General features: G+C 37.5%; 2 protein-coding genes across 9 annotated transcripts in view; one reads left to right on the top strand and one right to left on the bottom strand.

The window, feature by feature from the left end:
• Positions 1-5276, bottom strand: part of METTL8 (methyltransferase 8, tRNA N3-cytidine) — a 29746-nt gene extending 24470 nt beyond the window's left edge. For 2 of the 6 annotated variants that reach the window (XR_012660639.1, XM_075093434.1), the window contains exons 1-2: positions 4968-5145; positions 4624-4736 (exon numbers count right to left, since the gene is read on the bottom strand). Coding sequence is in view for 4 of the 6 variants with exons in the window: in XM_075093434.1 (XP_074949535.1) it covers positions 4624-4628 (5 nt within the window). In the remaining 2 variants the exon portion in view is untranslated. Of the gene's footprint in view, positions 1-4623; positions 4737-4824; positions 4929-4967; positions 5146-5184 lie in introns of those variants that run through there. The other 4 variants (XR_012660640.1, XM_075093436.1, XM_075093438.1 and 1 more) reach the window with 4 other exon arrangements.
• A 230-nt stretch (positions 5277-5506) lies between these two features.
• On the top strand, positions 5507-23803 carry DCAF17 (DDB1 and CUL4 associated factor 17). Of its 3 annotated transcripts, XR_012660638.1 has the most exons (15): positions 5507-5671; positions 6816-6919; positions 8254-8344; positions 9264-9403; positions 10153-10231; positions 10411-10500; positions 12508-12615; positions 13146-13251; positions 16811-16953; positions 18300-18409; positions 18813-18962; positions 20176-20498; positions 20599-20682; positions 22153-22308; positions 23087-23637. XR_012660638.1 is itself a non-coding variant. In XM_075093432.1 (14 exons), the coding sequence occupies exons 1-14, from the start codon at positions 5507-5509 to the stop codon at positions 23273-23275; spliced, it is 1665 nt and encodes a 554-aa protein (XP_074949533.1). In that variant the 3' UTR covers positions 23276-23803. The 3 variants fall into 3 exon arrangements, 2 of the variants coding, with proteins under 2 accessions (XP_074949533.1, XP_074949534.1); XM_075093432.1 differs by lacking the exon at positions 20176-20498 and having other exon boundaries at positions 18813-18900; positions 20599-20694; positions 23087-23803; XM_075093433.1 differs by lacking the exon at positions 20176-20498 and having other exon boundaries at positions 18813-18900; positions 23087-23803.
• Positions 23804-27267: the final 3464 nt, after the last annotated feature.

Genomic DNA, 27267 nt, shown 5'->3' on the forward strand with positions numbered 1-27267 from the left:
CTTAGTATCTTGTATTTCCTGTGCCAGCATTGATGTTCAACATAAAATGCAATGATTCAGCTGCTAGCCTAGTCACAATTTTTCTTGGCTTTCTAAATATCTCAGTAAGAACATGAAAAGATGCACAGATGGGAATTATAGTCAGATGACTAAGATGATCTTGCATCAGTAAAATCCAGAGATGCAACTCTTTTTATGAGAATGTCATCCTTTGAGTGATAATTGCACAATTTTAGCTGATAAATTCTGAAACATCAAGAAAATGCAAGCAGAGTGAGGTAGGTGGGGGAGGGAAGTCTACTGCTGCATCCAGTGTTAATGTGAAGGAACTCCTTGGAGACATGCATGCATAACCCTGAGAGTTAGTGATCCCTAGACCATGAGATTAATGGGCAATCTGGCTACTAGAAGTTCAAAAAGCATCTGAATGACTTGATAGCCTAAATCACATTTTCAGAAGCAAGTCATTGCTCAACTGTTTCTCTAACTGATTTAATTAATGAAACAGGCAAACACCCTTTGTCAGATAAGATGATCATACCCTGAAGCCTTGACAGTAAGAATTGTTGTCTGAAAGAATTAGGAGTAATTTCCTTGTTCAGAGCCATGATCAGGAAGGCTTTAAGTTTCATTATTAATCAAAGCAATTCAACCTTCATCTTTAAGGATATCATCATAAAACTGAATTACATTCAAAAATGCCTATATTCTGTGGCACCATAACTATTTTTCAGAAAAAAAACTTTAAAGAAACAATGCACTTGGTAACCACACTGAAAAGCAATGTGGAAGACATTTTTCCCTGTGGAGCACTGCCTTTTAGTCTTTAGAATTTTGTCATTGTTACAAATACAGATCAGGGCCTCAGTTTAGTTGAAAAACTTTAAGAAAACAGCCTTAAAACTCCTCCCCTCCCCAATCTAACACAGCACCTTTAGTACAGCTTTTTGAAGGTGGGCATGCAGAAGGCAGACACATCAACTGCTAGCTAGACCTGAAATAATAAATTTCTAATTGATGTTGGCACTAAAACCTCTGAGCAGTCACATCCACAGAGGGAAAAGTAAAGACACAGGAGAAAATAATCTTTCTAATCTTGTTTTTTAAATAGTGAATTACACACTAAAAATACATAAAACACTTCACTGATGAGTAAAATCCTTGAGAAGTATCAGCTCTGAAAGAGATGTCAAAAGGAAAAAAAAAAAAACCCCAACAAACCAGAACAGAAATAACGTGTCATTTTTGTCTGAGAACCTAGTTCAGTGAACTTATTGGATGAAAACATTTTGACATTTGACTGATCTGCAACTACAAAGGTAACAACTTCTTCCATCTCTAATCACTAAGCCTACCTGTAGTGTCTGTTATAAAGAAAAACAATAGCCTACATTGGAAGGAGTATGCAGCTTATGTTACATTTCTAGAAAGAATAATATTCTGGAATCAATGAACTTCATACAATTACTTCTGCATGGCACCTAGAATCTTATCTACACAACATTGGACAATAAATCCCCAATACTCCCCTGTAAAGCACGGCTGATCTGTTTTATCCACATCAAACTACCAAAACTCAGAACATGTTACACAAAGCAGATGCAAGTGGCAATCATGGACACAAAGTGAAAAATTCTTCAAGATAATAGTAACACAGAAGCTATAACTATGAATTACCAGTGGTTCTTTTTAAAATACATACATATTAATATTTCTGAATGTTTCAAATCAAGGGCCGGGGGGGCAGACTTTACTGTCAACCAGACTTATTCACTAAGTGAATGCTTAATGCTATTCTATTCTACTAAGTGACCAAACATACCCTCTTGGAGCTTCATCATTAGTCTTTTGATGATATACTTCAAAAAATTAGTGCACATTTGAAACAATAGAATATTTCACCACTTTTCAAACTCAGCAGATCTAAAACTCTCAACTGTTTTTCCTTCTCATGCATCATCACCAGGAATGATGCAGACCTCCCTGTGGGCACACAGCAACTTCAGTAAAACCACTGCAGAGCATTGACGACCAAGGGGAAAAGAAAAACAAAACAAAAAATTATTTTGATTAATTCTGACTCCTGTTGAGACAACACAGTTAACATTGGTTAAAAAGCATGAGCAGGTAAGAACAAACCCATCAGGTGTGATTTTCACCACATGCACAGAAATGTCGAGTAAGAAGAGCCCATTTTTACACCGCCTGTCAGGTAGCCTGTTAAAAAGAGTCAAGCAAAGAGGAAATAGTTTATACAACGGTAGAGGGAGGGAAATAGGGAGGGAAGGAGATAAAACTACTCATTTACTGAAATAATTTGCTTGAATCACCATACATGCAGACCAGCAACAGAATGTGAAGGTACATTATCTGGGATAACATAATGTATGTAGGTACTATATAATCACTTCCAAAAGAACGCAGACGAACCATTATTAGGGACAAGCAGAGAGCTAAAAGTCCTTGAGAGTTAAAAAAAAATTATTATTATTTAATTTCCTAATTTAGTATTCATTGAGAATTGTTTGTAAGCCACTATTCTCCATCTTGATACTCCTGTTAGAATTATTCTGCTATATAAAGCATTTTTGCAATATCTTATGAACCTGCAGGTTTTATAATTACATTTTTTTTTTCTCTTTAAGAAACAATCACACCATTCCTATAAAAAAGGGAAAACGTTCTTCAGTTGAGACTATGAACTGCAACATTAATTCTTGTTGGCAAATGCATCTATTGATCTCGGAAGACAGTGGAAGCAAAGAAAGCTTTCTCCTCAGTACCGAGGGAATCAACTACAGTATTTAGTATGTTTTTAAGCTAATGAAGACAGTCTGAAAAAAAATCCAGCTAAACATAAAATAATGGCAACTGCAAGATCGAAGAGACATGAATGGCCAACAAGGAAGAAAAAAACAGTTACCTTAGAAATGCAGATGTATTTTATTTACTGAATCTTTAATCAATATAATGTGAACATGAAATAACTAACAAAAGCGTTTTATTTTAATTAACTGTACAGATAAAACGTGGAGTTCAGTTGCCAGAGGTGACTAATGTAATTTGTTCTATCCTAAACTAAATGTGAGCTCCCACTTCTTTCTTTATTTGCAAAGGCAGGTGATAAAACATTCTGAAAGAAGCTCGTCAAAAAATACTGATTCAAGAAAATCACAGTGTTTTAAAGAAATGTAGAAATTCTGCTGACACTTTAATATAGTCAAACATTTTTATTATTTTTTTGAATTTTGAAATATTTTTGTTTTCATCAGGACAGGTGTTTTGTTGAAACTGCAGCATTTCAATTTATAATAAAGATATTCTGACTTCAATATTGAAGACTATTTGCCTTTAAAATGAAGCTTTAATAAAGTATTTTTACTGAATTTGAAATACTTCAACTTGTGAAACATGCTTTCATTCCAGCTGAAGCTAAAACTATATTTTGATATACTATAATCATTCCTGGAATGGAATTTCTCCTTTTGTACTGAATCTATTTATAATAACATTTTCAGTGTTAATTGTTCTGCTGTTCCCTACTTGTAACACCTACTAAAGGCACACTCAGAAACAGTGTAATTATAAATATTATTGACTAAAATAATTTGAATAATAGAAATAAGAAGATACCAGTCACTCTTAGTACAAATTACTTAAATATTGCATAATGTAAAGAGGCAAATTCACAAATAATTCTTTAGGCTATAATCCTGTACACTTGTTTAGCTTTACAGACAAGTTGTCTTCCCACGTATCAGTAAGTGTTTGTAGGATATGGGATTTAAATACCTAAGTCTTCTGTACAATCCTTTACTTCTTCTTTCCCCCCTATTTTCACCTTTTTTTCCATGAGGTAATTCACGTCTTTTACTGTTAGTTATACATCAGAATACAACACAAAAGTGATTTACTAAATTAATCTATTCACAAGTTTAACATCAACAGGAAGCCATCAGTGGTAAACATAGCTGAGAAATAAGGCTTCCTAGTTAACCTGCGCACCCTCTGCTGGCTGGTGCTTACATACGAGGAAGGGGAAAAAAATCCTGTGTTGACTTTATGTATACATATACATGCACAGTGAACATCTAGCTAAGTCTCCAAATATGTCTTTCAATCACTTCAATTGTTTTTCAACCCTATATTCTACAAAATAGTGAATATGTAACTGCGTTGCCTAACAAAAGATTATTTGTCTCAACACCAACTGTGTTTTTCTTTTATTAAAGATGCTGAGAACAGAGATAGAGCAACATGAATTTCACTACTATCTATGATTTACACGGAAGAATGTCGTTCATCTACATCCCTGCAAGACCCTGGATGCACACATGCACTTTGCTTAGGTGCAACATGCCCTGTCAGCTCTGAAGTCAGTGGCAATGTTGTAGATCCAGGGTACAGTATGCTCTGCACACTGTCCTGATCAGCTCTTCGGAGGAGCAACTGCAACCGCCGTGTTTGTGTGCTCAGCTCACTTCACCAAAATAACTGCAAAGCACCTGAAAAATCACAGGAATCTGTCTTTTGTTACAGTATCAGCGAAGATTAAAAGTTCCACTCAGAGATCCTGAAGAGCAGACACAAACACACATGAAAGATCAGTAACTTCCACATTACCCCATTTGGGTGCCTGGCCTCTGGCAAGGAAAGGAAACGAGTTTTTCCACAGGCTTCAGTTGCTCTGCTGACAAGTAGCTGCTGATGATAGTGACAACTTTTGGGACGTAGCTCTAAAAATATAAAAATGAAGTGTCATACATCTCAAGAAGTTGCTGTCGACCCTGGAGATTTAAACAAATTCTTTAAAATCACACACACACGTCCGGGCACATGCCACCCAACACAGCCGCATCCCAGGTCGATGCCACAAGCCCGCCGCGTGCAGGTGTCAGATCGGCTGCGAGCCCCCGGGCGCGCCCCGCGGTACCGGCGGGCGACCGCTGCCAGCGGCTCTCACCGACCTCTGCGCAGAGACGCGCCTCCGTACGGCCTCTCACCGGCGGCAGCACCGCAGCACCCCGCCGGTACCCGGGAAAGGGCCCGGCTCCCGCAGCCACAGCGCCCGCCTCGGGCCGAGACTACAGCTCCTGAGGGAGCGAGCTGGCGGGCTACCGAGGGGCATGGCGGGAGTTGTAGTCCGGGCGTGCCGCGGAACTCCGCCGGCGGAAACTACAGTACCCGGCGGGAGGCGGGGGAAAGGCGGTGGCGGCGGTGGCGCAGGGTTGTTGCAGCGTGGCGTTGGCGGTAGCTCAGCTCTGTGTGGAGGCCCCGGCCCCGCCCCAGGACGGACCGGTGCCTTCGGGAGCTCGTGGTTTGCGTTTCCCGGGAGTCAGCGATCAAGGGCTCTCTCCACGTTTCGCTGCGCCTCTCGCCGGGTAGGGCAGGGAGGGGTGAGGGGTGAGAGAAGTCCTGCGCGGGCCCCGGCCCCGCAAGGCCCGCTCGCCCCGCCAGGAGCGACCCAGAAGCGGGGAGAAAGCCGCGCCTGCCCCGAGACAGCGGGATGTGCCCGCAGGCAGCCGCCGGCGGGAGGAGGGCCGCCTTCCGGGCGCCTGAGGCTCACAACGTCTGCCGCCTCCTCACCCGCAGGGCCCACGGCTTTTATGCCAGAGATGCTGGTATCGCCCACAGAAAAAACCTAGGACTCCTCAGAAAGATAATGTGTCAGGTAATACCGATGCTTCCCGGCGCTAGCTGGACCCCTGCGTGTACTGGCTTTCAGCCGGGCAGTTTTGAGTGTCAGCCCTCACGCAGGTGTTTCAGAAGCTCCTGGTCACGCCGACCAGCAAGTTTGGGGGGAAGAAATCTGCAGTTTTGCTGAAGAGACTTACAAATAATCAATCTCATCAACACCTATAAATATCTAAAGGGAGGGTGTCAGGACATTGGGACTAGACTCTTCAGTCCCAATGACAGGACAAGGGGCAATGGGCACAAGTTGGAACACAGGAAGTTCCAGCTAAACATGAGAAAAAACTTCTTCACTATGAGGGTGACAGAGCAGTGGCACAGGCTGCCCAGGGAGGTTGTGGAGTCTCCTTCCTTGGAGACATTCAAAACCCACCTGGACGTGTTCCTGTGTCCCCTGCTCTAGGTGTGCCTGCTCAAGCAGGGGAGTTGGACAAGATGATCCCCAGAGGTCCCTTCCAATGCATTAAAAGTGAATATGTGGAAGTGATTTGGCATTTGTGTTTTATTGAAAATATATTTATTGGAAGTCAGCTCAAGTGTTCACTTACGCAGCTAGATCGATGGGCATGCAAGGTTTACTGAGGTAAAAATTAGTACATCTGACTCAGAAGCTTTTTTTTGTAAGACTGAAACCTTTACTAATGGTATAGGTGGTTAATGGTAGATATCTCTAATGCATGCAAGAAACTTTATGTGAGCAGTTTGTCTTATTAACATTCCAGGCACTTTTTGCAAATAACTGTAAACACATTTTTCTACCTTTTGCCCAAAACACCGAATAGCAGAATGGAGTCAGATGTTCAGTAAATTCAATTAATTACATATAAAAGAGTTATGTGCATATTTACACTGTGGGATGTTTTGTCCTTGATTTTAAAAGTTGCCATTTAGTTGCCAGTTTTAATTTTAATGCAGGCAAATTAATGACAAAATATTCATTACTCATGTTGTCCATAATAGCTAGTAAAAAGATCTTTTAATTTTGTTTAAAAAAATTTCCTTTATGCATTCAACAGCAGAGCTTCAATTAAAGTAAGTTATTAAGCAGCAGTAGCCAAGTATTTTCTAAAAGAAGCGTTTGTTACAGAAGCCATTACTGTTATAACCACTGTCTGTTTCAGGAAAGTACTAAATTCAAGAATGTTTGGACAACTCATTCTGCATCTCCTATTGCGTATGAAAGAGGAAGAATTTACTTAGACAATTATCAGTGCTGTATTAGCAGGTAATAAAGTGACAATTAAAAAGTTACCCTGGCTTACAGTTTTAACACTGTGATTCTGTTTTAGACATGTTGTTAACTTTACTCATCCAAATAACCCCTGTGAACTGAGTGGAACTTACTTATGAACAAAAAATAACCAGGTGCATAAATCTTTGTTAAATTACACTCAGATGCTGTTGTGTCTTAATGCGACACCTGCTTCAGTGAACGAAAGTCTGATCTTACTGCTGCCATACAACTTCAGTTTTTAGAGCACTTTAACAGAAGTGGAAGGTCATCGGTATTTTATAATTTTGCACTAAAAAGCCAAATGAACATTAGTTCTTTGTGCTCTGGTAACTAGCAGTGTGCTAAAGAATGTGTCACAAAATCAGCCTATGAAACAAGCTTGGTACCACATCTATAAATTCTCCATTAAAGAAGTAAATTATTGTTCATGTACAAGTACAGTGTGCGGAGTACTTGCTGGTTTTTGCTAATGTATTTTGCAGATCAGTTCTCTGATCTGATGTACTCTCCTGTTCATGATCAGCTGCAGAAGCACAGCTTAGGAGGCAGCACAGGGCAGGGTAGAGGACAGGAAGTCCTGCATACAGCAGTCCTTGTCCTTGCCCATCCCTCTTGTGAGGGAGATAGCAGGGACTTGAACTGCCTTGCTGAGTAAGTTGTGGTCAGAACAGTTTTGAGACGGTGTCAGGGGATACCTGAAAGACATTACTCTGTCAGTGTAAACCACCGAGAGTTAATTAAATTAATCTATCACTTACAGGAGAGATCTAAATCTACTTAGCCGTGTTTTATTCCTACATTGTCAGAATGCTTTCCAGTACTGGGTTAACCTGTCTAGCATCTTTCAGGTTTATCTTTGTCTCATCCTCTCCCTGAGGGGAAAACTGTGCACACTACTAAGTTTTTATTCTAGTAGCAGGGGTTTTTTTTAAATATCTGTACATGATACCACACCTTTATATTACGAAAGGCAACACTGGAAGAGCTTGAGGGGAAGGTTCCAGGATGATTGCTAGTTTCTGGTATATGCTTTCTTTTTAATGTATATCACTAAAGTAAGAATGTTAATAAGTTTGTTATTTAAAAACAAAACAAACCAAACCACAACACCAAACCATAAAATACAGAGGTTAGCTTTTATACTAACTATTGTTTATTAGGTCTTACTCTGAGAGCAATTTCTGGTTATATTTGCAAAGTAAAAAGATGTTTAGATTTCTGACCTGCCTAAAGAGAAGGCAGGATTTATACAACTGTATGAAATGACTTGTTGATATAAAGTAGTTTATAAAGTAGACTAATGATTAGCAATCATTTTCCTCCAGCATTGCACAAGAGCCAAGAATACTTTATCAAAAGCCAAAGTGTTCTAAGTCAGAAAAAATAGAAGATGCTTTATTATTGGAATGCCCACTGGTAAGATTATTTTTTAATAAAGCATTGTTGTGCAAAAAAACAAATTAATATCTTTCAGTGAAACATATTTAGAACAGTGTTCTTCCCCTGTGAACTATTTTATCGGTGTTTTTACAGAGTTAGGTTGTTTAAGGTTTGCAATGTGCTTCTCTATTTTGACTGAATGTTTAGAGGTATACTCCTCTGAATTTCTCAAGAGTGCATTCAAATGCTTGTTTGTGAGCTTTGGAAGACTTTAAAAGCAGTGCCTTTATGCTTATGCAACTAACTCTAATTCCTTACAACATAAATTTTGTTTGTTTGGGTTTGGGGTTTTTTTTAATTAGCAAGGTAGTAGGTGGGAGTTTTAGTTTTTACCAGGTCTGTTGACATAAAAAAAAAAAAAAAGCAGATAAGCTAAAGACCTATTAAAGCAACTCTGCCCAAAAGCTGTTCTGCTGTTTCTAGCTTATAGATTATCAAATTTCCCTTCTACTTGAGGAGTTTTTCCCTCATCCACTGTCCACAGACCTTAGGAATATTAGCCCAATCCTTGAGATGTCTAAAAATAAAAGCAGTGTGAATACCATTCTTGGCCATTACTGTTGAGTTACCACTGAATGTCTTATTCTGCAATACTTAAACAATTGCCTCAAGACTGGTATCAGTTAAATTGATAAGCAGTTATACTTCATTTGCGCAAGGTAATCTTTCTAGAAAAGGTAACTACCTTGCAAAAAGTGTGACAACAGACTATTTATGTGATAGTCAGCTGACTATTTAGCACAAACATGAGCTTAGAGACCCTGATGTGATTAGCAGGCAGCTTTCCACTTTAGTTTTTGAGGAATGTGTATTATCTTCTGTTTTCTTGGTATTGTGTCAAAACGTTATGTATCCTGGTACAAACTTTTTTTTCTGATAACCTTTTGTTATGTAGGGGGAAATGCTACCAAGTCCAACAGACTATAAATCTTCCTTGATAGTCTTGACAGTGCAGAACTGGCTTCTACGTCTCTCTGCTGATAGTGGAGAAATACTGGAAAAAATATACCTTGCTGGTTCCTATTGCAAATTCAGGTATTAAACATTGACTAGGCTTTATATAATTAACAATCATTAGTACTACACTGTAGAAAGGGAATAATGTTTATTTTAGCACTATCCTAAGGCTGATTTCAAGTTTGTTAGTCTAGCCTATTACCTACAGTACTGTTCCTGTGTGCTGTATCCTACAGAAGAATTTCAGCAGCTTAAGTATTATGATCTAAAATTTGGTATCAAGTTCTACAAAAGCTACAAAATCTAGGCTACTGTTGGCTTTTCTCTGACAATTTTACAGCCTTTAATATTGCAATAGCAACATACTAGGAAAGGACCTTTAAGAGCTGTAAAACAAACTTCATAAAATGAGAGAAAAATGCATATAAAGTCTAAGCCATTTTTAAGTTGCAAGCATTCTTCCCCGTAGGGTAGCCATTTTGTTCTTCAAAAGCAGAACAAACCGCATCTTTTTGTTGCTTCTCAGAAGAAATTATTCACTTTCGGCTGAAGGATAAGCAGTAATTTGTGAAGGGAAGAACAATTAAGATAGTGAATGTTCGTACTTTCAGAATTTCTCTCACAATCCTGTATGGAATAAGCCATTCCTAGTTCTGTGGGTTTTGCATTATTGCAAACATCTCAGGCACCTCTCCCAAATCGAATACTGAACAGTTTGCCTGGACACAGGGATCTGCCTAGTTAGAGTAGATTATATTTTATGTGAAATAATGTATTTATTAAATTATTTTTAAATGGTTAAGATAGGCCTTTCTTGTCACAAATAGGTATTTGAGCTGGGATACTCCTCAAGAGGTAATGGTTGTAAAGTCAGCTCAGAATAAGCTCTCTGCAGCAGCACGACAGGTAAGTTTGTTGAAAAAAATCTGTCATTTTAAAATTTTTACAAAATTTATCAAAAAAAATTTACAAGGACAGAGATGGAGACATTATGCTTTGCTATTATGGTAGAAAATGAAGATGTCCTACCCTTAATAAATGCCGCAAGTATAATAACTATATTCATTATTGTTATTCCTTCCCAGGCAGGCATCCAACAGTCTGTATTGTTCTATCTCGCTGTATTCCGAGTTTTGCCTCTTTCATTCATTGGAATGCTAGAAATAAACAAAAAGGTAAGTTAATTCCACTGTTAGTCGTGATCTGTACTGTAGTTGTATGAGAGGCATGGCTTAGGCAATTGTCCCGGAATTGCAGAAGTCACACTTACCACTTACAAAAACATAGTGCCCTGAAACATTAATTAGCAGTAATGTTCTTGAGTCCGGTATGGGCATTGGGGGGAAGATTCTTAATTCAAATGAGCAGAAGAGAAAATACAAATGCACTCTGCTATGTTTAAAACCTGTATTATTATTGATATTGAGCGTCGAAATGTAAATATGTGTCTTGCTTTGTCTGTCAAGAGCATACAACCTTTCTGAGGTTTGTTTGTGACCTGTAAGTAAGAGTGTATATGTTAGGAAACTTCAATCCAGACGGCAAATTTTACTGTTCTGGTGAAAAAACATGTCTATTTTAAGTCAAGAGAGTTCTGGATGCAACATATAAATGGAACAGTACAAACATGCAAACTCTGTCTTCAAAGCTCTGTAAGCTACAGTCTTATTTGGGGTCCAGAGCTATTAGTGGGTTTTAGCTGGTGCTGGGTTGGGTTGAGGCTGTAATTGAGATTGGGCTGGCAAGTGAAGGAGTGGGATTAAACGTTTTTCATTTGGGTTCATGAAAGTTTAGGGGCACTGTGTATTGTTCTGTTCAAAATTAGTATTTAGGACTGGAAAAAACAGTTGTTACCAGTATCAAAGGTATTCTCAATCTGGTTAAGAATGGCATGCCAGATTCTTTCATGGCCATAGTAGGCAAAATGTCTAAAAGAGTACTACTTCAGTTGGGCCTGTACTGAGTACTCATCAGAATAATTGTTACTACTAGGAATAAAGTCAGGGCAGAATTTGGAATTTGAGGATATACCCAGCAGAGGAAGCAACCAGTGGATGCAATGCCAAACTTGGTACAGATCAGTGGAATGTACTGTTAGAGTTAGGGTTACTGTTCAAGACTGCAGAATGCACCTAATGTATCAGCTTTACTGAGATGGTACACCACAATAAATTCTGAGTTCAGACTAGCTAAGGTCTTGATGATAGAAAGAAGAGTTTAGGGTTGGAAGACTCTTAGAGTTTGGGTCTGGAAGACACTGGGACCTAAGCTAACAAATGTATTGAGAAAGAGCCATAAGACTGCATAAAAGACAAGGTCTCAGGAGTGAATGTATCTTTCAGGACTAAACTGATCACAAGATCATTGACAGTGTTAAGATTTAGGAGTATTACATCTTCTGGGTTTCTTTTTTTTTTTTTTAATTGTTTTTAAGCCTGCTTTAACCCTGTATTAATTGCTTTTTCACATAGTGATTCAGATTAAAGAAGTGAAAACTACATTTCCAAGCACCTCTATTAAAAAAAAAATTATGAATTTCACGTGTTGTTATTCATTAAATACTAAGAATTAGTTTGTTGGGTTTTTCTCAGTGGAGATGTGTTAAGCGGTGGCGCAAATGTATACCGGATAATTGTTAAACAGGGTAAGTCAGCTTCTAATATATGTGTCTAATCTGGATTCAGAGAGGATCTTGTACTCTGTGACAGCTGGATAATGTAGTTTTAGTACAGCTGTACACAGTCATAGAGCCATGATTAGACTAGTACTTTACCCTGGTAATGAAGAAAGAACAGAAGAGCTGAAATCAGTACTTTTAGATTGAGTTGTTAGCTTTGCTAACATTCCTGTGGGATGCTGGGTAATATAATCTATTGTATACTATAATAACTGGGTAACATGATATGAAGATATACTGAGAATTGATTAGAGAATTAATCTGCTTGCAGAATATGTCCAATCTAAGCTCAAGTGTTCCTGCAGTGCAAAGTATGCAACAGAAACTCAGCAGAACAGATAAGTTACAGAAAACTTCATGAACTAAAACACTGATCATAGGGTTTGGTCAGAATAAAAAATAAAAGAGATTGCAAAATTAAGGACATAATGTCAGTATTTTGCATTGTGTCTCAATTATTTCTTCCCTAAATGAATATTTTTTTCTTCTCCTTTTTTTTTTCCAGATATTCGGTAATAGTGTGACAGATGTTGCTGTTTCTAATGGAATCCTGATTGTAATGTGCAGCATGGGTCTGGTCAGGCTCTATAACTTCCAGGCCATCTCTGAACAGGTAATGAAATAAAAAAATTTTCATACAGTCTGTGCTATTTTGGGCAACAAATCATAAATATTCATGTAATGCCACATAGGTACATGGGGAATGTGACATAGGATAGAGATCTTGCCTGAGTGTATTTACAGTCAAAAGATGCAAATGGGTACACAATCAGAAAATTCTACCCACTCCAGTTATGGGTGGCAAAACATAAGAGATACAGGGTCAGACAGGCACTAAAGCGCATACAGAGAGGAGCTATGTAGATGCTAGACCAGGGTGTCCTCTTCTTTACGCACCTGGTGGTCTGTAGTTATAGATGAGTGTTAAGGCTAGAAACTGATAGGCATGGAAGATCACTTGATCAGAAACAGAACTGCAGTGAGACTTTTGAGGTTATATTCTTAAAATCAAAAATCATATGTTAATTCAAAAATAAGACTTCAGGCAGTATCTAACAAGATAATGCAGCAGTAATGGAGCAGTAAAACTAAACAGCAAGTAAATACGCATCAATAAAGTTAAATTGTTCTGTGTTATTTTAGTTCATGGAGCAGCCGTTTGATTTGGGACATGAATTCAACTGGAATGGTCAAGTGGGAGTTGTAGGAAAGTATCCATTTGGTCTTCCATGTAACATTAAAATAACAGGTATTTATGGTCTTTGTATTATCTTGGCTGGTGGCTTTTATGGATCAATTATGACTTATTTCACACCAAGAAAAAACATTAAAATTACTGTACTGGTATTGGGCTGTAGCTATATTTCTGGGTTTATGTTATAGTGAAAATGTGCTTTGCTTTACTTCTAATTACAAGAATTAATTACATAGGACTTACCTAGAGAACCAGTACAGCAACTAAGCTATTTGAAAACCTTCATAAGCAACACATGAAGTGGAAACCCCTTCCTTATTTCTGAGAGACAACTGCTCTCTCGGGAAAGAGGAAGGGCTAGGACAGCTGTTAGTAACACCCAGAAACAGTGTACAGTATGTAAGCAAAAGATGTGAGGATGTTCAATCTAACTTGCAGAGGGAATTCAAGGAGACGGCATACAATTTGTCCAAGTTGCATTTTGATAATTCTTAAGTTGTCAGAAATGTGCCAGCTTCAACAAAGTTCTTTCCTGAGGAGAAAACAAATTATCTATTAAAAGCAATTCTTATGCCTCAAATCATTAACTTATGAATGCTCTACTTTATGTAATTACTTTGTTTTCTCTGAAACCAAACAGTCATTTCCGTTGGTGCATTTGAGATTAGAATTTGGTGCCGAGAATCTTAATGAATGACCGAAGCTGAGACTTTCTTTGAAACTTTTCTTTTTACTTTAAAAATACATTCTCACAAGTTCACACTTGAGGCACTTCCAAAACAAACTCAGAAAGTTTCACCAATATCAAACAACGCATGCTTTTATTTCTTTAATTTTTAATGTTTCTGTATTTAGATGGTTTTTACAGGTGACTGTCCACATAAAAAATGCTTTTGCTCTTTATGTTTGTAGACAGAATCAGATGATAACAGGCAAACCAAACCAGATTTACATAAACCTGAGGAAACACGCAAAGATAAAATACAGACTTACATAGTGAAGGCTTTCAGTTATAATGCAATGTTTTATCAAAACAAAGTGATAATTGACATCTCAGGTTCTGCAAAGGGAAATTTCTCCTCATTTTCTTCTCTGTCTCAGTCTGCAAAACTGCAATTTAGTGTTAGGGACCCTGTGGAAAACAAGCTGTGCAAGCTTTAATAGGAAGCCTATACCCAATTTGTTTTCATGTCTTATAGATCATTGTATTTTTTAGTTTTGAGATTTAAAACCAATGCACTGGAGTAAACATTTTTTTATCTTGAATCATGTTCAAGAATTTGTGGTTAGGAAGTTTTGAACTCATGACAGACATTTGCTCTGACTGCTCTTTGTAGATAGCTGCATTCCTGTGGTTCTTGAGCTGTTTTCTTTTAAGAATGAGACCGCCGACTGACTGTTCAATGTGATGTAATGCTTCAGTGAGCGAGATTTTAACAGTTTCAGAGTTTAAGCTTGTATTTACTATAATTTACAATGTGTAATTTTCCTGCTTATTTAGTCCTAGCCTCCCTACAGAAATTGTCTGAAGGGATAACAGTTATTATGGTGCTCTTTTTATGGTGTGTTAGGTACCCAAGAGGAAGTGTATAGAGATCAAAACTTAAAAGGCTACCATGTACCTTCCACGTCATTTACAGCTATTGACTGGTAAGGAATTTGATTTTGGTCATAGTGGCCGGAATAGAAAGGGTACCTATAAATCTTCATTATGTCACTTTCTGAAAGGTCCAGAACTTAAAACTGTAGTTTGATTTACTATTAGACGATAGAGTAATTTCATTTAAAAAAAAGAAAAAGAGAGGAAGATATTTTGCTCAGCTTTTTTTTTTTTTTAACATTTAGAACAATTACTTGTTAGTGCTGCCAGGAACAACTTTATGGCTTTATGTTTAGATGAGGACAGGGAGTTTTAAGGAAGTGAACAAAGCAGCTCAACTGGAGATTGAAAACTGGCAATGCTAGGGAAAGGACTCAATGAGAATAGGAGGTGTTGAGCAACAAGAGCATGTGACACATAGCAGGAAAGAGGGAGTTGAGGCAGCAGAGTCATGCTGTCACAGTGGCTATGATCTTGCAAGTGTTTGCCAAATGAACAGAAAGGCTTATTCTGTCAGCAGCCTGTACTGCTTCAGATTGATATATTACTGAAACACATTTAAATCTCTCATTTAGTCTATCTACCAGAATTTTTGAGGGACCTTGCTATATGTGCTTTATTTAAAAAGAAAAAGTCAATAGTGTAAAATGTTAACAAATTTTCTGGACTTGTTTTTCATTTTCTGACAGATTTTAGTATAAGTAGGTCCTCTGCTTATGCCTCCATCCTCAACATTCTCTACATTTTCAGCAGGTGTCTCGGTTTTTATGACCTGCACTTTGTTACATCTTGCACAGGATCTCCCATTTCCTATGTGTTAGTCAAAAGACAACTAGACGACAGCCACTTTCCAGCTTAGAAAATACTTAATTTCCATGGGCAGTGAACTAATTCCTTTCAATCTAAATGGCTAAGTTCAGGGAAACGTGACTGAAGGAAAAAGAGAGAAGCACTATGTAAACATAATTTCTGATGTCATGTGACAGCGCCATTGGCTAAGACCTGGATAATTATCTACACTAAGCAGACAGGAACAAGTGAAAATTTGGATGAGACCTTTGGGACAAAAAAGTCCAGATATGAACCTTGTTCTTCTCACAGTAATTCATCTTGGGGTTTTTATGTTTTGCCTGTTTAAATGCCCTTTATAATTGCAGATCGTCTCCACATTTTGTCATTCTTTTTTTCCCAGCACTTCTCCCTACTGTTAGAAAGAGCTGATCTTCAGTCTAAAATTGATTCAGTTATAGGAGCTGTAGAAATTGCTTTTATTTGGCTAGTTGGTAGAAGTTGTAAAGCTCCATGCCATCCATTTTGCTCAAAGATACTTATCTCATTTAGTGCACAGAAGATTTGTAAGAAGATGTATTACATCTGTATAATTTATCCCAACTGAACTGAAGGGAAAACTAGATACCTTTTGCCATTCACTTTAAAAATTCCTAGGTTTTTATTGATTTTTATTAACTCAGCTACAGATTGCATGCATTGTGGTCCACACTGTTGTGTTGTATTACGCAAAAGGAGAAGGAATATTCAGATTCAGCTATCTTTCTGCATTTAATTCTGTTATTACAGATTGCTGCTGTTAGCCTGTTTCCAGCTATTTACCACTATTTTTCCCAAGAGAATAGTGACCCTTTTGATGTGCTCTTTGACCTGTTCATATGTACATCCTCTCTCATTCAGATGAGCTGGATTAATTTTAATTGCTTGCTATGTCTTTGCTTATCCAGCTCATTTGGAATGAAGTAAGTCAAAGGTATCAGAAGAGCAGTTCATCTTGAAGATCCAAGAAGGCAGTAACCTTCCACAGGGAACTGCAGGTGTGTGCCTGGCTGCTAGGTGAGGTAGCATAGCTGGTGCCAGAAAAAAGATCACAGCCAGTGTATTTCCACCTGTCTTCAAAAGTTCTGAAGAATTAATATCTGTGTTGGAATTTAGAATTGTAAGGATCAATGGAATGATGATTGTTCTGCTACTAATGGTGTTAACATTACCGAATATTTGCAGATACCCCACCTTTGCTATTTGAAGCATCTTCTCTGGAGAATGCATTTCAAATTGGAGGTTACCCTTGGCATTATATCATCACACCTAACAAGAAAAAACATAAAGGAGTCTTCCATATTTGTTCTCTGAAAGACAATGCTTTGGTAATATATTCAGATAGCAGTTTCTCTATAATGAATGTGTATCGCGTTTGTCTTCATCTCTTCTGAGTAGTGCTCAAGGTAACAATACCCTTGTTTTCCAGTGTGGTGCTCTCACAGGGATCACCCCAGTGTTACATCTGCTATCCAGTGGAGTCACATGTAAAATGTTTTCTTCTGAATTAGTACTGCTTCTGATATTACCTTCATTCCAATATAATCGTAGCACTGTCAGTGCCACACAGCACCGTAATCTCGGCTTAAAAATTAAGGCACAAGCAGAATCTCAGCTGATTCCTTGCATGGTAACATCTTAAGGCACTTCTGACTAGTCAGCCTACCAAGTGGCATGGGTAAAGAAGTATTTTTACATTTTAAGAAATTGCAGAATAAGTTTCCTTAATGATTGTAGTTTATCCCTGATTGGTACCTCCTCTCTCTCCCTGGAAAGATGTTGTTATTCAGTTTAATCCAGCATTCCTATTTTTGTTTATGTACTATTTATGATATATTCTTTGTCATGAGTTCTCCATCTCAGCTTTTATTTCAGATCTGTATTTGACCTGAAGATACAAGCTGATTATGGACCTGTTAGTTCAGGGTTCTTCACTAAACAACTTCTCATCTGTAAATGTCCTCATCTCTTTTAGTAGCCTCATCAAATCAATGATTCCCCCTCCTATCTCTTATTTTCAAAACAGATCTTTCATAACCATAGCTGAAGACCAATTTTGATGCAAAGGGACTTGCACAATCCTTTCTCACCTAGTTTTTTCTGTGTGGGTTCATACATTTGAAAACTTGAATGATCAGGGTCAGTTAAATTTAACAACAAAAAGCCACTGCCTAAATCCCAAGATTTTGACCAGCTTGCAGATGAAATCACGAGCTATCCCAGGATTACATGTTCCACAAATACTTGCATGAAAGAGGCTGAGCCTGAGGTTTGAAGCTCAAGTCAAAGTTTGTGCTAATGCTTTTCTCATGTCTTGACACGTCTCATGTCTTTGACACTCCAATTGTTGGAATTGTTGATGTGTTTGCAGAGTGTAGGTTAAATCTTCATTTTTCTTAGTTTCAGGAGAGGTAGGGCCACATATAACTGTGGTACAAGGTCATTGCTCATCACATATTAACAAAGCTGAAACTATTCCATGGAATATCTTTAGAATTGGTACTGAGTATTGTTATTGTTATTATTACTCCACTGCTGTCCTTTCTGGTCATGATTGGGAGCAATACTTAAAAACCTTCAGGGGTGTGTGTAGAGGAGCTCAGTATTTCCTCTTTAATTATATCTGTGAGACTTTCAGAATACTAATATTCTAAGCTTTCCCTTCCTTCTTCAGGCAAAAAATGGTATACAGGATATGAAATGCTGTTCACTGGAACCTGACTGGATATATTTCCATCCAGATATGTCAGGTAGAATAATCCACGTGGGACCAAATTTGATAAAGTATGAGCCTTTTTTTCTCAAATCTTGTTTTCATTAGAGGAAAAGCTGCATAGCTGCATAAATTCAGTAGTTTGACAATTTGCAGGCCAAAACACTCATCAAATCCTAGAAACTGTAAAATCAATTAATTTGTCAGAATCAGAAGTTCTGGTAGAAACATTTGCACGTTTCTACATAATGAATGTGGGCACCAGCAGGCAACACTAGATTTTGATATGAAACGTGTTCAAGGACCACTGTGTTAAAATTTCAGTGATAAACAAATTACAAAAATAATTTATTTCAATTTCAGTCATTTCTGATGTTTTAATATACCTGAATTTTTAAAATTATAAATATAGAAGAGTTGTAGGAGGTGGATTAGAATACGTGACTTATTTTGTAATTTCTGTTTCTTTTGTAGAGTCTTGAAGCTTAAGGAAGTTAAAAATAATACAGATCAAATGGAGATTGCTGAAGATTTTACAATTGTGGCCAACCGAGAAGACTCTGTGAGTTTAGTGTCCGAGATGACAAAGTATGATTTTGAGCAATACACAGGGGTTTTGCGTATGTGAGTAATCACTGTGTTTTATGGGCTTAATTCAAAGTTTATTGAAAGACATTCCATGTGTTCATGGGACTTTACACTGTATGAAAAAAATTTTGAAAAAAGTAACACTTTCAGGATAGCTTTCTGAAACCGCCAGTCTTTTCTTTAGTTTTCAGCATTCTTTATGGTGTGCGGTATAACTGATATCACTGATATAAAATGTACTTAAAAGATGGTGACAGGTGTCCTTCAAAAGAAGGTGCCACCATGGGATAATTGCACACATCTCTGGTGCTCAGGTCAGTTGATCATACAAATGCTAGAAATGTTTCAAGTCTCTCACACTTAGGGGTAAGTCTTCATAAGGCAACAAAGACAATACATTGCTTCCAAAAGTCTGTTTCTTTTTGTGGCCATGCACATCTGTCACTCACTTGTGACAGGTTTGGCATTCACCTAACCCTTGGTGAGCCAAATCAGTGCACTAAAATAATAGAACAATAAACCAGCAGAACAGGTGAGTACTTTTCTGCTTGCTTGGTGAGCCGACCTGGAACCAGGACAGAAACAGAACTGAATCATCGGTGGGTCAGAAGAGTGCAGAAGGGTAGAACCAAGTGGCAAGGGGATGATCTGAACCTCCTGGTAGAAAGGAGCTGTTAAATCACCTTGGTTGTTTCATGAAGTCTGTTGTAATAGCAAATCACAAAGACAATCTAAATGTCAAAAAGGTTAAAGACCTCACTCATCAAAAAAATTTTTTGGCTGTGCCTGGAACTGTCATTTTGCTTCAGCATACAAAGTTATGCCTTACATAAAAGCAAGTCTGAGTACTGTAAAGTCCTTCGAAATCAGTGATAACTAATGTTGAAGCTTCTGCAGAAGTTTGTGTATTAAAAATCTACACTAACTCGGGCATAAAACTTCCATTGAATTCAGAAAGGGTAAGCTTTGTCATCTAATGACTTGCCATACTTTTATTTTTTAGGGTTAGTTTAGATAACTTCTGTTGCAATAAGAGCAAAGAAATATGAATTCTAATCCTGTCTGTGCTGTGCCTTTTCCTTTTGACTTCCATTAACACACTGATACCTCAGTTTTGAATGTTTCTGGTGTTAGTGATGCCCAGTGGAAGCAGCTGTGGTGGTTTAAGATGCTACTTTTCCCATCATCTGGAAGTAAGAGTTTAAGAAACAACCTGGTGGTGACTTAGCTGTCTTGATTCTCATTCCAGCATGTTGGCTCCAGTCACTTCTGTTCTGAAAATTATGGTAGCTGAGAACCTTTGCCACCTCTACAAGACTGAGATCCACTGAATATGAGTAGACATCAGTAGTATCTCAACTAAAGCCACCGAGTTCATGAACCCTCATAAAGAAGAGATAGCAGCACTAGGGCCATGCATAACTAATAAGCACAACAAGGTCCAAGAGATTAAAACAAGGTCAGAAAACAAAAGTCATGAAATAGATACATTGTCAAATAGACAGGAAGAAACTAAAATGCTCTGAAGTCTGCAGTGAATGAGTACAACAAGGTCCAAGAGATTGAAACAAGGTCAGAAAGCAAAAGACATGAAATAGATACATGGTCAAATAGATAGGAAGAAACTAAAATGCTCTGAAGTCTAGAGCCACTTTTTTATTTTTCTCCAAAGGTGAACGACACTGTTACTGTAACAGCTTCTGGTCGAGTGGTGAAAAAGCGTTTTAACTTGCTGGATGATGACCCGGAACAAGAGGTAACTGATGCAGTGAGTAAGAGCAGCTCATGGATTGTTTGAGATCTTTAGCTAGCCAGAAGTCATTCTTGTTTCAGGTGCAGTGGCTGTAACCATTAGCTGTGTTAATCTTTGAGTTCTTTATTCTTCTTCTGTGGCTGTCTTTGTCTTCTTAAGTTCCAATTACTTCATTTCCCCTCTCTGTCTGTCATCTTTTCTCCTTGGTTGACATTTGTGCTTTGGTTAGTCTCTTTCTTTTAAGAACTGATTTTATACCCCATGATACTGTCATAACTCTGTGCAACCTCAGTGGCACAGAAATGAGATGTTAATGTGACAAACCATCACTCTCCTCTCCATTCAAACATCTCCTTCAAACATTTCTTATAAAGCATGTTATGAAATGAAAGAAACATATTTCTCTTTTTCGCTGCTTTAGGTTCCTCTAGTCTTTGATATAGTATCTCTAAACTATATTTTTCTCTCCCATTTACTTCTATTAGATTGCAGGATAAGGTATTTAACACTTTTCCTTTAATTAACTACTACTTGAGAGTGAAAACACCACACGCCTTGATGTTGAGTCTTCAGTAAGTTATGAAGAATATTTTTTAACACTCTATCTAGAGCTGGAGCTGTAATTGACATAAGCAGAACTGTTAAAATTAATCAGTTTCTAGCAGTCATTTCTATTCTTTTTTTTGTGTGTGTGAGGAAATAGATTTTACTATGGTAAAAATACAGGACAGTCCAATATAACCCTTAATATCTGCAGCTCATTTAAATCCACTTTTAAAAAATATTAAAATATTAATTCAAAATTCAAATATAAATCAGAGTCTGGACACTACTTTATTTCCTGCTGTTGCACTTCGTTTGATTCCAGTAGATTTTTTTCCATTATCAAAGAAAAAGACTGGCTTGAATTTAAAGAGTATGTTACCAGGTTCATGGCAGTGTGACAGTGAGATAGAGGCAATTAAGGCAGTTCACAACCTTCATCTTTTGGTCTCAGTTCTCCACTGTCACATACTCTGTGGAGTGAGAGAGAGCTCTGAACAGAACATACAGGTGTTCATGTGAAAGGAATTACCCTAATGTACCCATCCCTCAAACCCAGTAGTGGTTTTAAGCTATACTGTCTCTAACATGTCTGCTTCAAGAGAGGGCATGGAGTTTATGTTTCTTCTGCCACTTTCAAAGTACTTTTTTCTATTTCCTGTATGATATATGTAAACTACTTGCACATTAGGATTGTTCAGAACATCGCTTTCTTCTCTCCTGTCTTAAGGAAGAAATACATTGAACAACTCATGTTGGGAAAGATCCCCGTTGGGTATCAGGCTGGCAAAGTTTTCTTTATCAGACCAGAAGACTTAAGAACTACAATTCCAATTCTGCTTTCACCTGAAAGAGAGAGAGCCATGCAATTTAGGTAGAGGGGAATGTGAATTTATGTTTGACTTGTAAACTTGAGGTTTTGTTTTTCAGACATTCAAAATTGTGGACTATGAAGATGAATTAGATTTGTTATCCACTGTGGCAGTCACTCAGATAGGAGCTGATGGGATAGCTCACCTTGACTTTCATTGTAATGAACATGGGATTCTACTTAAGAGTGTTCCATTACTGGAGTCCTGGGATGTGGTGAGGAGAATTCCTGTCTTTTGTTTACACTAACACTTCCCCATACCCATTTTACCTACCATTTTGTTCAGATTTGAGGCAGATATATAAATAGTGTTGCCAAGTGCTAGGGATGGTATTTGTACAAAATAATAATTGTACCTCAAAGATGTTAAGTAAGCCATCAGACAGTAGTTCATTTATCTGAAAATGTCCATGACTTGAAATTAAGATTATTTTTTTTCCTGGTTGATTTGTTTGGGTTTTTGGCTGGGGGAGGAGTTACCCTTAGGTATTTCTGAAGTATTTATAAACTTGAATACTCACCCACTGGCTAGTTGCATCAGTTTAACTTTACAACTTGTAAATAGTCTCACAAGCTTAACTAGCTAATTCATGCATAGATTTAAGCATGGATCTCACTCTATGTGTATTTGGAGAGATGCAATGGGCTGTTCATGAAGTCCAAGTTTAGGTGGACATCCAACTTAGATGATCTGAAATATTCAGCACCTTTGGCACCTCTTTTATCATTGATTGCAGAGGCAACTTAGGATCTTGAATTCCGAGTATCTCATTTACTTAAGATTCCTAGAACAGGCATGTGGGAAACCTTTCCCAGTTTTAAAATTCTGTCCTTTATCTGGAAGAGCAGTCTGTGGGTATCCACACAAAATTCCTGTCTGATCATGGAAGTCACCAATGTTAAGTATTTGTTGTTCCCCAAGGAAAATGGTATGGGTATTAGCAAGTCGTGGAAATGGAGACTGTAATCAGGTTTTTTTTTTTCTCATTTCAGACTTACAGTCATGAGGTTTATTTTGACAAAGACCTTGTATTACATATAGAACAGAAGCCAAACAGGAGGTTCAGTTGTTACGTTTACCAAATGGTCTGTGATACTGCAAAAGATGATGAATGTTCAAGCCGTGAAAAAACAGAAAGATTGTTTTGTAAAAAAGGAGGGAGAATTTTTGAATATATTTAAGTCAGAAACAACAACTATAGAGACTTCAGTTTGGATGTTATTTAAGGACTTCATACATATGAATGTCAACCACTGTTTTTCAGGCAGGATTTGATCTTAACGTTTTGTACTATTACATGAGGCTTTATTTCTTTTTCCTTCGTAACACTGTACACTTGTCTGTAGTCCATAATGGTTTTTCAGGTATTCACCAGCTCATTATTAATGCTAGATGCAGCATTTATTGCTTCTCTTCAGCAATTGGACTGAAATACTGGACATCAAGGATTAAAATGTGGACTTACTGGTCATCTACCATCTGCTGCAGTCTGTCTTACATAGTTTTACCTATACAGGCTGTTAATTAAAGTATGGAAAACTGTATAGGCTGAATTTTACGTGTAGTATGAAAATGGCGGAGTTACCATTAAACCTCTTAAATAAAATCCTTCTGTTGGTTTTGTGTGAGAAAAGAAATCACTCAGGTTTTCTGGTTGTGTTTGTTTTGGTTTAAAGAGAAGTACTAATAAATAACGTATTTTTACTGCATTTGTTATATATCTTTATTTATATTTTTAATATATATTTATAAAACAAACAAGCAGTTCTCTGGTTCTGCCTGTATTAAGGGTCAAGAGTTTTCCAGTTACCGGATCACTTGTGTGCAGCCTGTCTGACACATGGGAGTTCCATGATGTATACTCAGATTCTGAGAATGCAAGCTTTCATTTTAAATTAAAAAACTCTTGACTCTTAAATTTAAAAAAGTTAAAATTTAAAAACACCTATGACAACAAAACTCAGACCTTAGGCTTCTTGGTGATAAATTGTGTTCCAAATGCAAGCCAGAGATGGGCTCAGGAGCGCAGCTCTTGGAGGGATGACCAACATCCCATTTCTCACTATCGCCACCATTATCATGAGCGTGGTAATTCTAAACCCAAATATTTATTTTCAGTGCAAGTTTTACTAATGAAGTGTGGATCATTCTAGCTGATGCAACAGTGAAGAGCTCCAGAAGAATTATAAAAATTATCTGTCTATCTGTCCAGGAAGGAGCACCTGCCCATTATCTGCTACTGTATAAGTAAGATATGAGGGTAAAAACTGATATGAATCTATACCCTTAGGCAGAAGATCCAACTCTTAAGCAGATATTGATATTTTATGCTCATTTCTCTTTGAATTATTAAAGCAGTTCCTCCCAGAGCAAGACATTTAAACTTCATTGTTTATTAAATAGGGTGAGTACTGAACTATACTTTCCAGCAACAGTTATTTGTAAGTTATTGCAGACTTTTGTAGTTATATTCATATTCTGCTAAATCAACAATTGTACATCAGTATCCATCTTGTGAAAAATGCAGCAACTCGTAATGACCAGAAGGCAGCCCAGTCTTTGATGAAGATGATTATAGGCTTCGTGTAAGAAATTCTATCACTCTAAATACACAGTGTGTTGCTGCACTACAGATAATGGCAGATGTTCCATCCTGGAAGGTCACACATAGACGTTTTCATTCAGAAACAAGTGAGATATTTCTGCTTAATTTAAACCACCTGGAAAGCTATTTAAGAACAGGGAATCCAGAATGACTAGCCCTGAACACTTCTGTGGGTTTATTCACAACCCTACATATGAATGGGCTGGGACACACCAGAGAAGCAGAATCACTAAATGCTTATGTGTTGTGCCTTTCAAGCTGTGAACAGCAGTGTTGCCTTCTGTGCCTATGCAGAGCCCCAGGAAATTCCAAAAATAAACTTCTATTTGGATGGGAAGAAAATCCTGATCACAAACCAGTAGTTTATTACATTGTTAAAAATAACCCTGTAACTGAACCAAACAGAAATACCCACACACTTGGTGGCAGCCTCCCTGAATCAACAGCTTTTATTTCAAGTTAAATTTTGAAACAAAACCCATCCACCAGAAAAAGGTAATGCCTTGCTTTGCTAGGAGATGTTACATGTAAGCATTTTTTGGTAGCTGTTGCTGGCAGGGCTGTACTATTGTGCAGTATCAATTTGATAGGAAATTTGAATGAATGCATTAGATCTGACCTGTAGACCTGTAGTTTGATGTCCATTTATGATGATTCTAGAGCACTTATCTTTCTCTTTTTCATAATGTAAATTAGGTACTTGGAAATCTCTTATACAATCTGAGTAATTGAGTATACTAAAGAATAACACTATTTGTAGACTGGAGAAATTCTAAGGATACTCATGTGGTTTCCATTACAGAGGAGAAAACATTCTTGTGCACATGCCCAGCATAATTATCTCTGCAAGCAAGTGTGATATTACTGCAAGAAAAACGAAACAAAATTGCTCTGAAAAAACAGAATTAACTTCTTCAAAAGTAGTTTATTTCCCATTTATAAATTCAGAAATTAAGATGAATAAAATATGGAAGACAAGAATATTCTTCACTTTACATAGGCAGTAGCTAACTGCTTTATGATCAAGAAACCCATTTACTGATAGCTTTCTGTTTTACAAAAATCAGACTAAGGAACTATGAGTGTGAAATTCTGAGTTCCCTTACTTCCTGTGTATTTCAGGGGTGCTTACCACTCATGCCATGGCTTCCAGAGCCTGCAGGTAAAGCCTCGAGTCATTAGACCAAATGCAGTCTCAAGTAACTGGACCAAATGCATACTGTTAAAGTTTGAAGCTGAAAAGCTCATGTTTCCATTATTTCACTAGCACTAGATGCCCAAGGAGAAAAGAATATATATGTCATATATATGAATGTACACATTATATATAAATGTAAATGCATATATGAACTGTTAACATGGGTGAAGATTCTCAGATGTGTACTTCAACCATAGAATTGAAGGGATCTTAGCCACTTTTGCCAACATTCCCAATTAGGTAACTTCACCCAAAATTTCTGCATTTTCAGCATGGAGAAGTAATTATTCTTTTTTTCTGGATATGTTCCATTACTTTAACAGCACAGTTTCTTGCTCATTTTATTCTCATTTTGTCTTTTATTTTCCTCTTGTTATCGAGAAAAATACCGTTTATATTACTTAACAGTAACTGAAGACTGCCAAAAACTCACCAGCAAGAAACCTTTTTTTCCTTGTGGAACTGTGACAGCTATCCCACACGATGGAACAGCTAATAATTTAATTCTCTTCCCAGTTACAATAAAGATTGCTGTTAGGAGTACCTGCTAGAAAGAACATCCATATAGGATGGCATGTAGACTGGCTGTTTTCTTAAAGAACAGTTGTGAGGAACTGCTTCAAGCAAAGTCTCTGGGCTCTCTGCCTGCAAAGGGAAAATATTGGCGAGTAAGGAAAAAGGTCATGGACTAGTGAATTCACGTTGGGTTTCATCTAAGGTTGTTTGATACAAACTTTCTGCTGTTGCCACAATGTAAAAAACCTAAATGAGAGGAGCGAAAAAGCGGAAGAAGAAGTCAGAACGTAGTTTTCTAAGGCTGAACCACAAAATAATTTATAGAACAGCGACTAAGTTCTTTCATAACCACCAAGTGTTGCTACAGTCACCAGTACAAAACCTTTGAAGAACTTTTTTTCTGGAAGGTGTGTGAATTGATCTGATATGTATGTAGCAATGCCTCACTAATAAAAATTGCATAGCATATCTGAACCTTTTCTGAAAGTTTTCTTTATCTCCATGAACTGGAGAAATTTAATTAGTCCCTGCTGAAACAAAGAATTTAAACACTTCCTGCAAAAATGTTACTTTTGAAGAATGGATGAATAGTATAGTAATTGTCAACTAGCCCTATTGATATTTGAAGAAAATTTCTGTGTATCAACAGGAGTTCCAGGTGCCTCTCCTGATACTGACACTGAATAGATGAGTACTAAAAGAAGGAAACAAGTATTCCAGTATTTAAAATCCACATTAGAGATAAGTAAGGGAACATGTTTATTTTGCAGCTATTTCGCAATCTTAGATTTTCAGAGAGGACCGCTTGAAGCTTTCTGGTTGCTAGACTTGGCATTTACACAACTATAACTTTA

This window comes from Phalacrocorax aristotelis, chromosome 5, assembly GCF_949628215.1.
Source record: "Phalacrocorax aristotelis chromosome 5, bGulAri2.1, whole genome shotgun sequence".
Taxonomy (NCBI): domain Eukaryota; kingdom Metazoa; phylum Chordata; class Aves; order Suliformes; family Phalacrocoracidae; genus Phalacrocorax; species Phalacrocorax aristotelis.

Bases quoted from the DNA above. Each gene is read 5' to 3' on its own strand.
- DCAF17 (XM_075093432.1), top strand. From the start codon at position 5,507: ATGTGCCCGCAGGCAGCCGCCGGCGGGAGGAGGGCCGCCTTCCGGGCG. The intron at 10,232-10,410 runs GTAAGTTTGTTG...ATTCCTTCCCAG, and splicing joins TCTCTGCAGCAGCACGACAG to GCAGGCATCCAACAGTCTGT. The intron at 10,501-12,507 runs GTAAGTTAATTC...TTTTTTTTCCAG, and splicing joins TGCTAGAAATAAACAAAAAG to ATATTCGGTAATAGTGTGAC.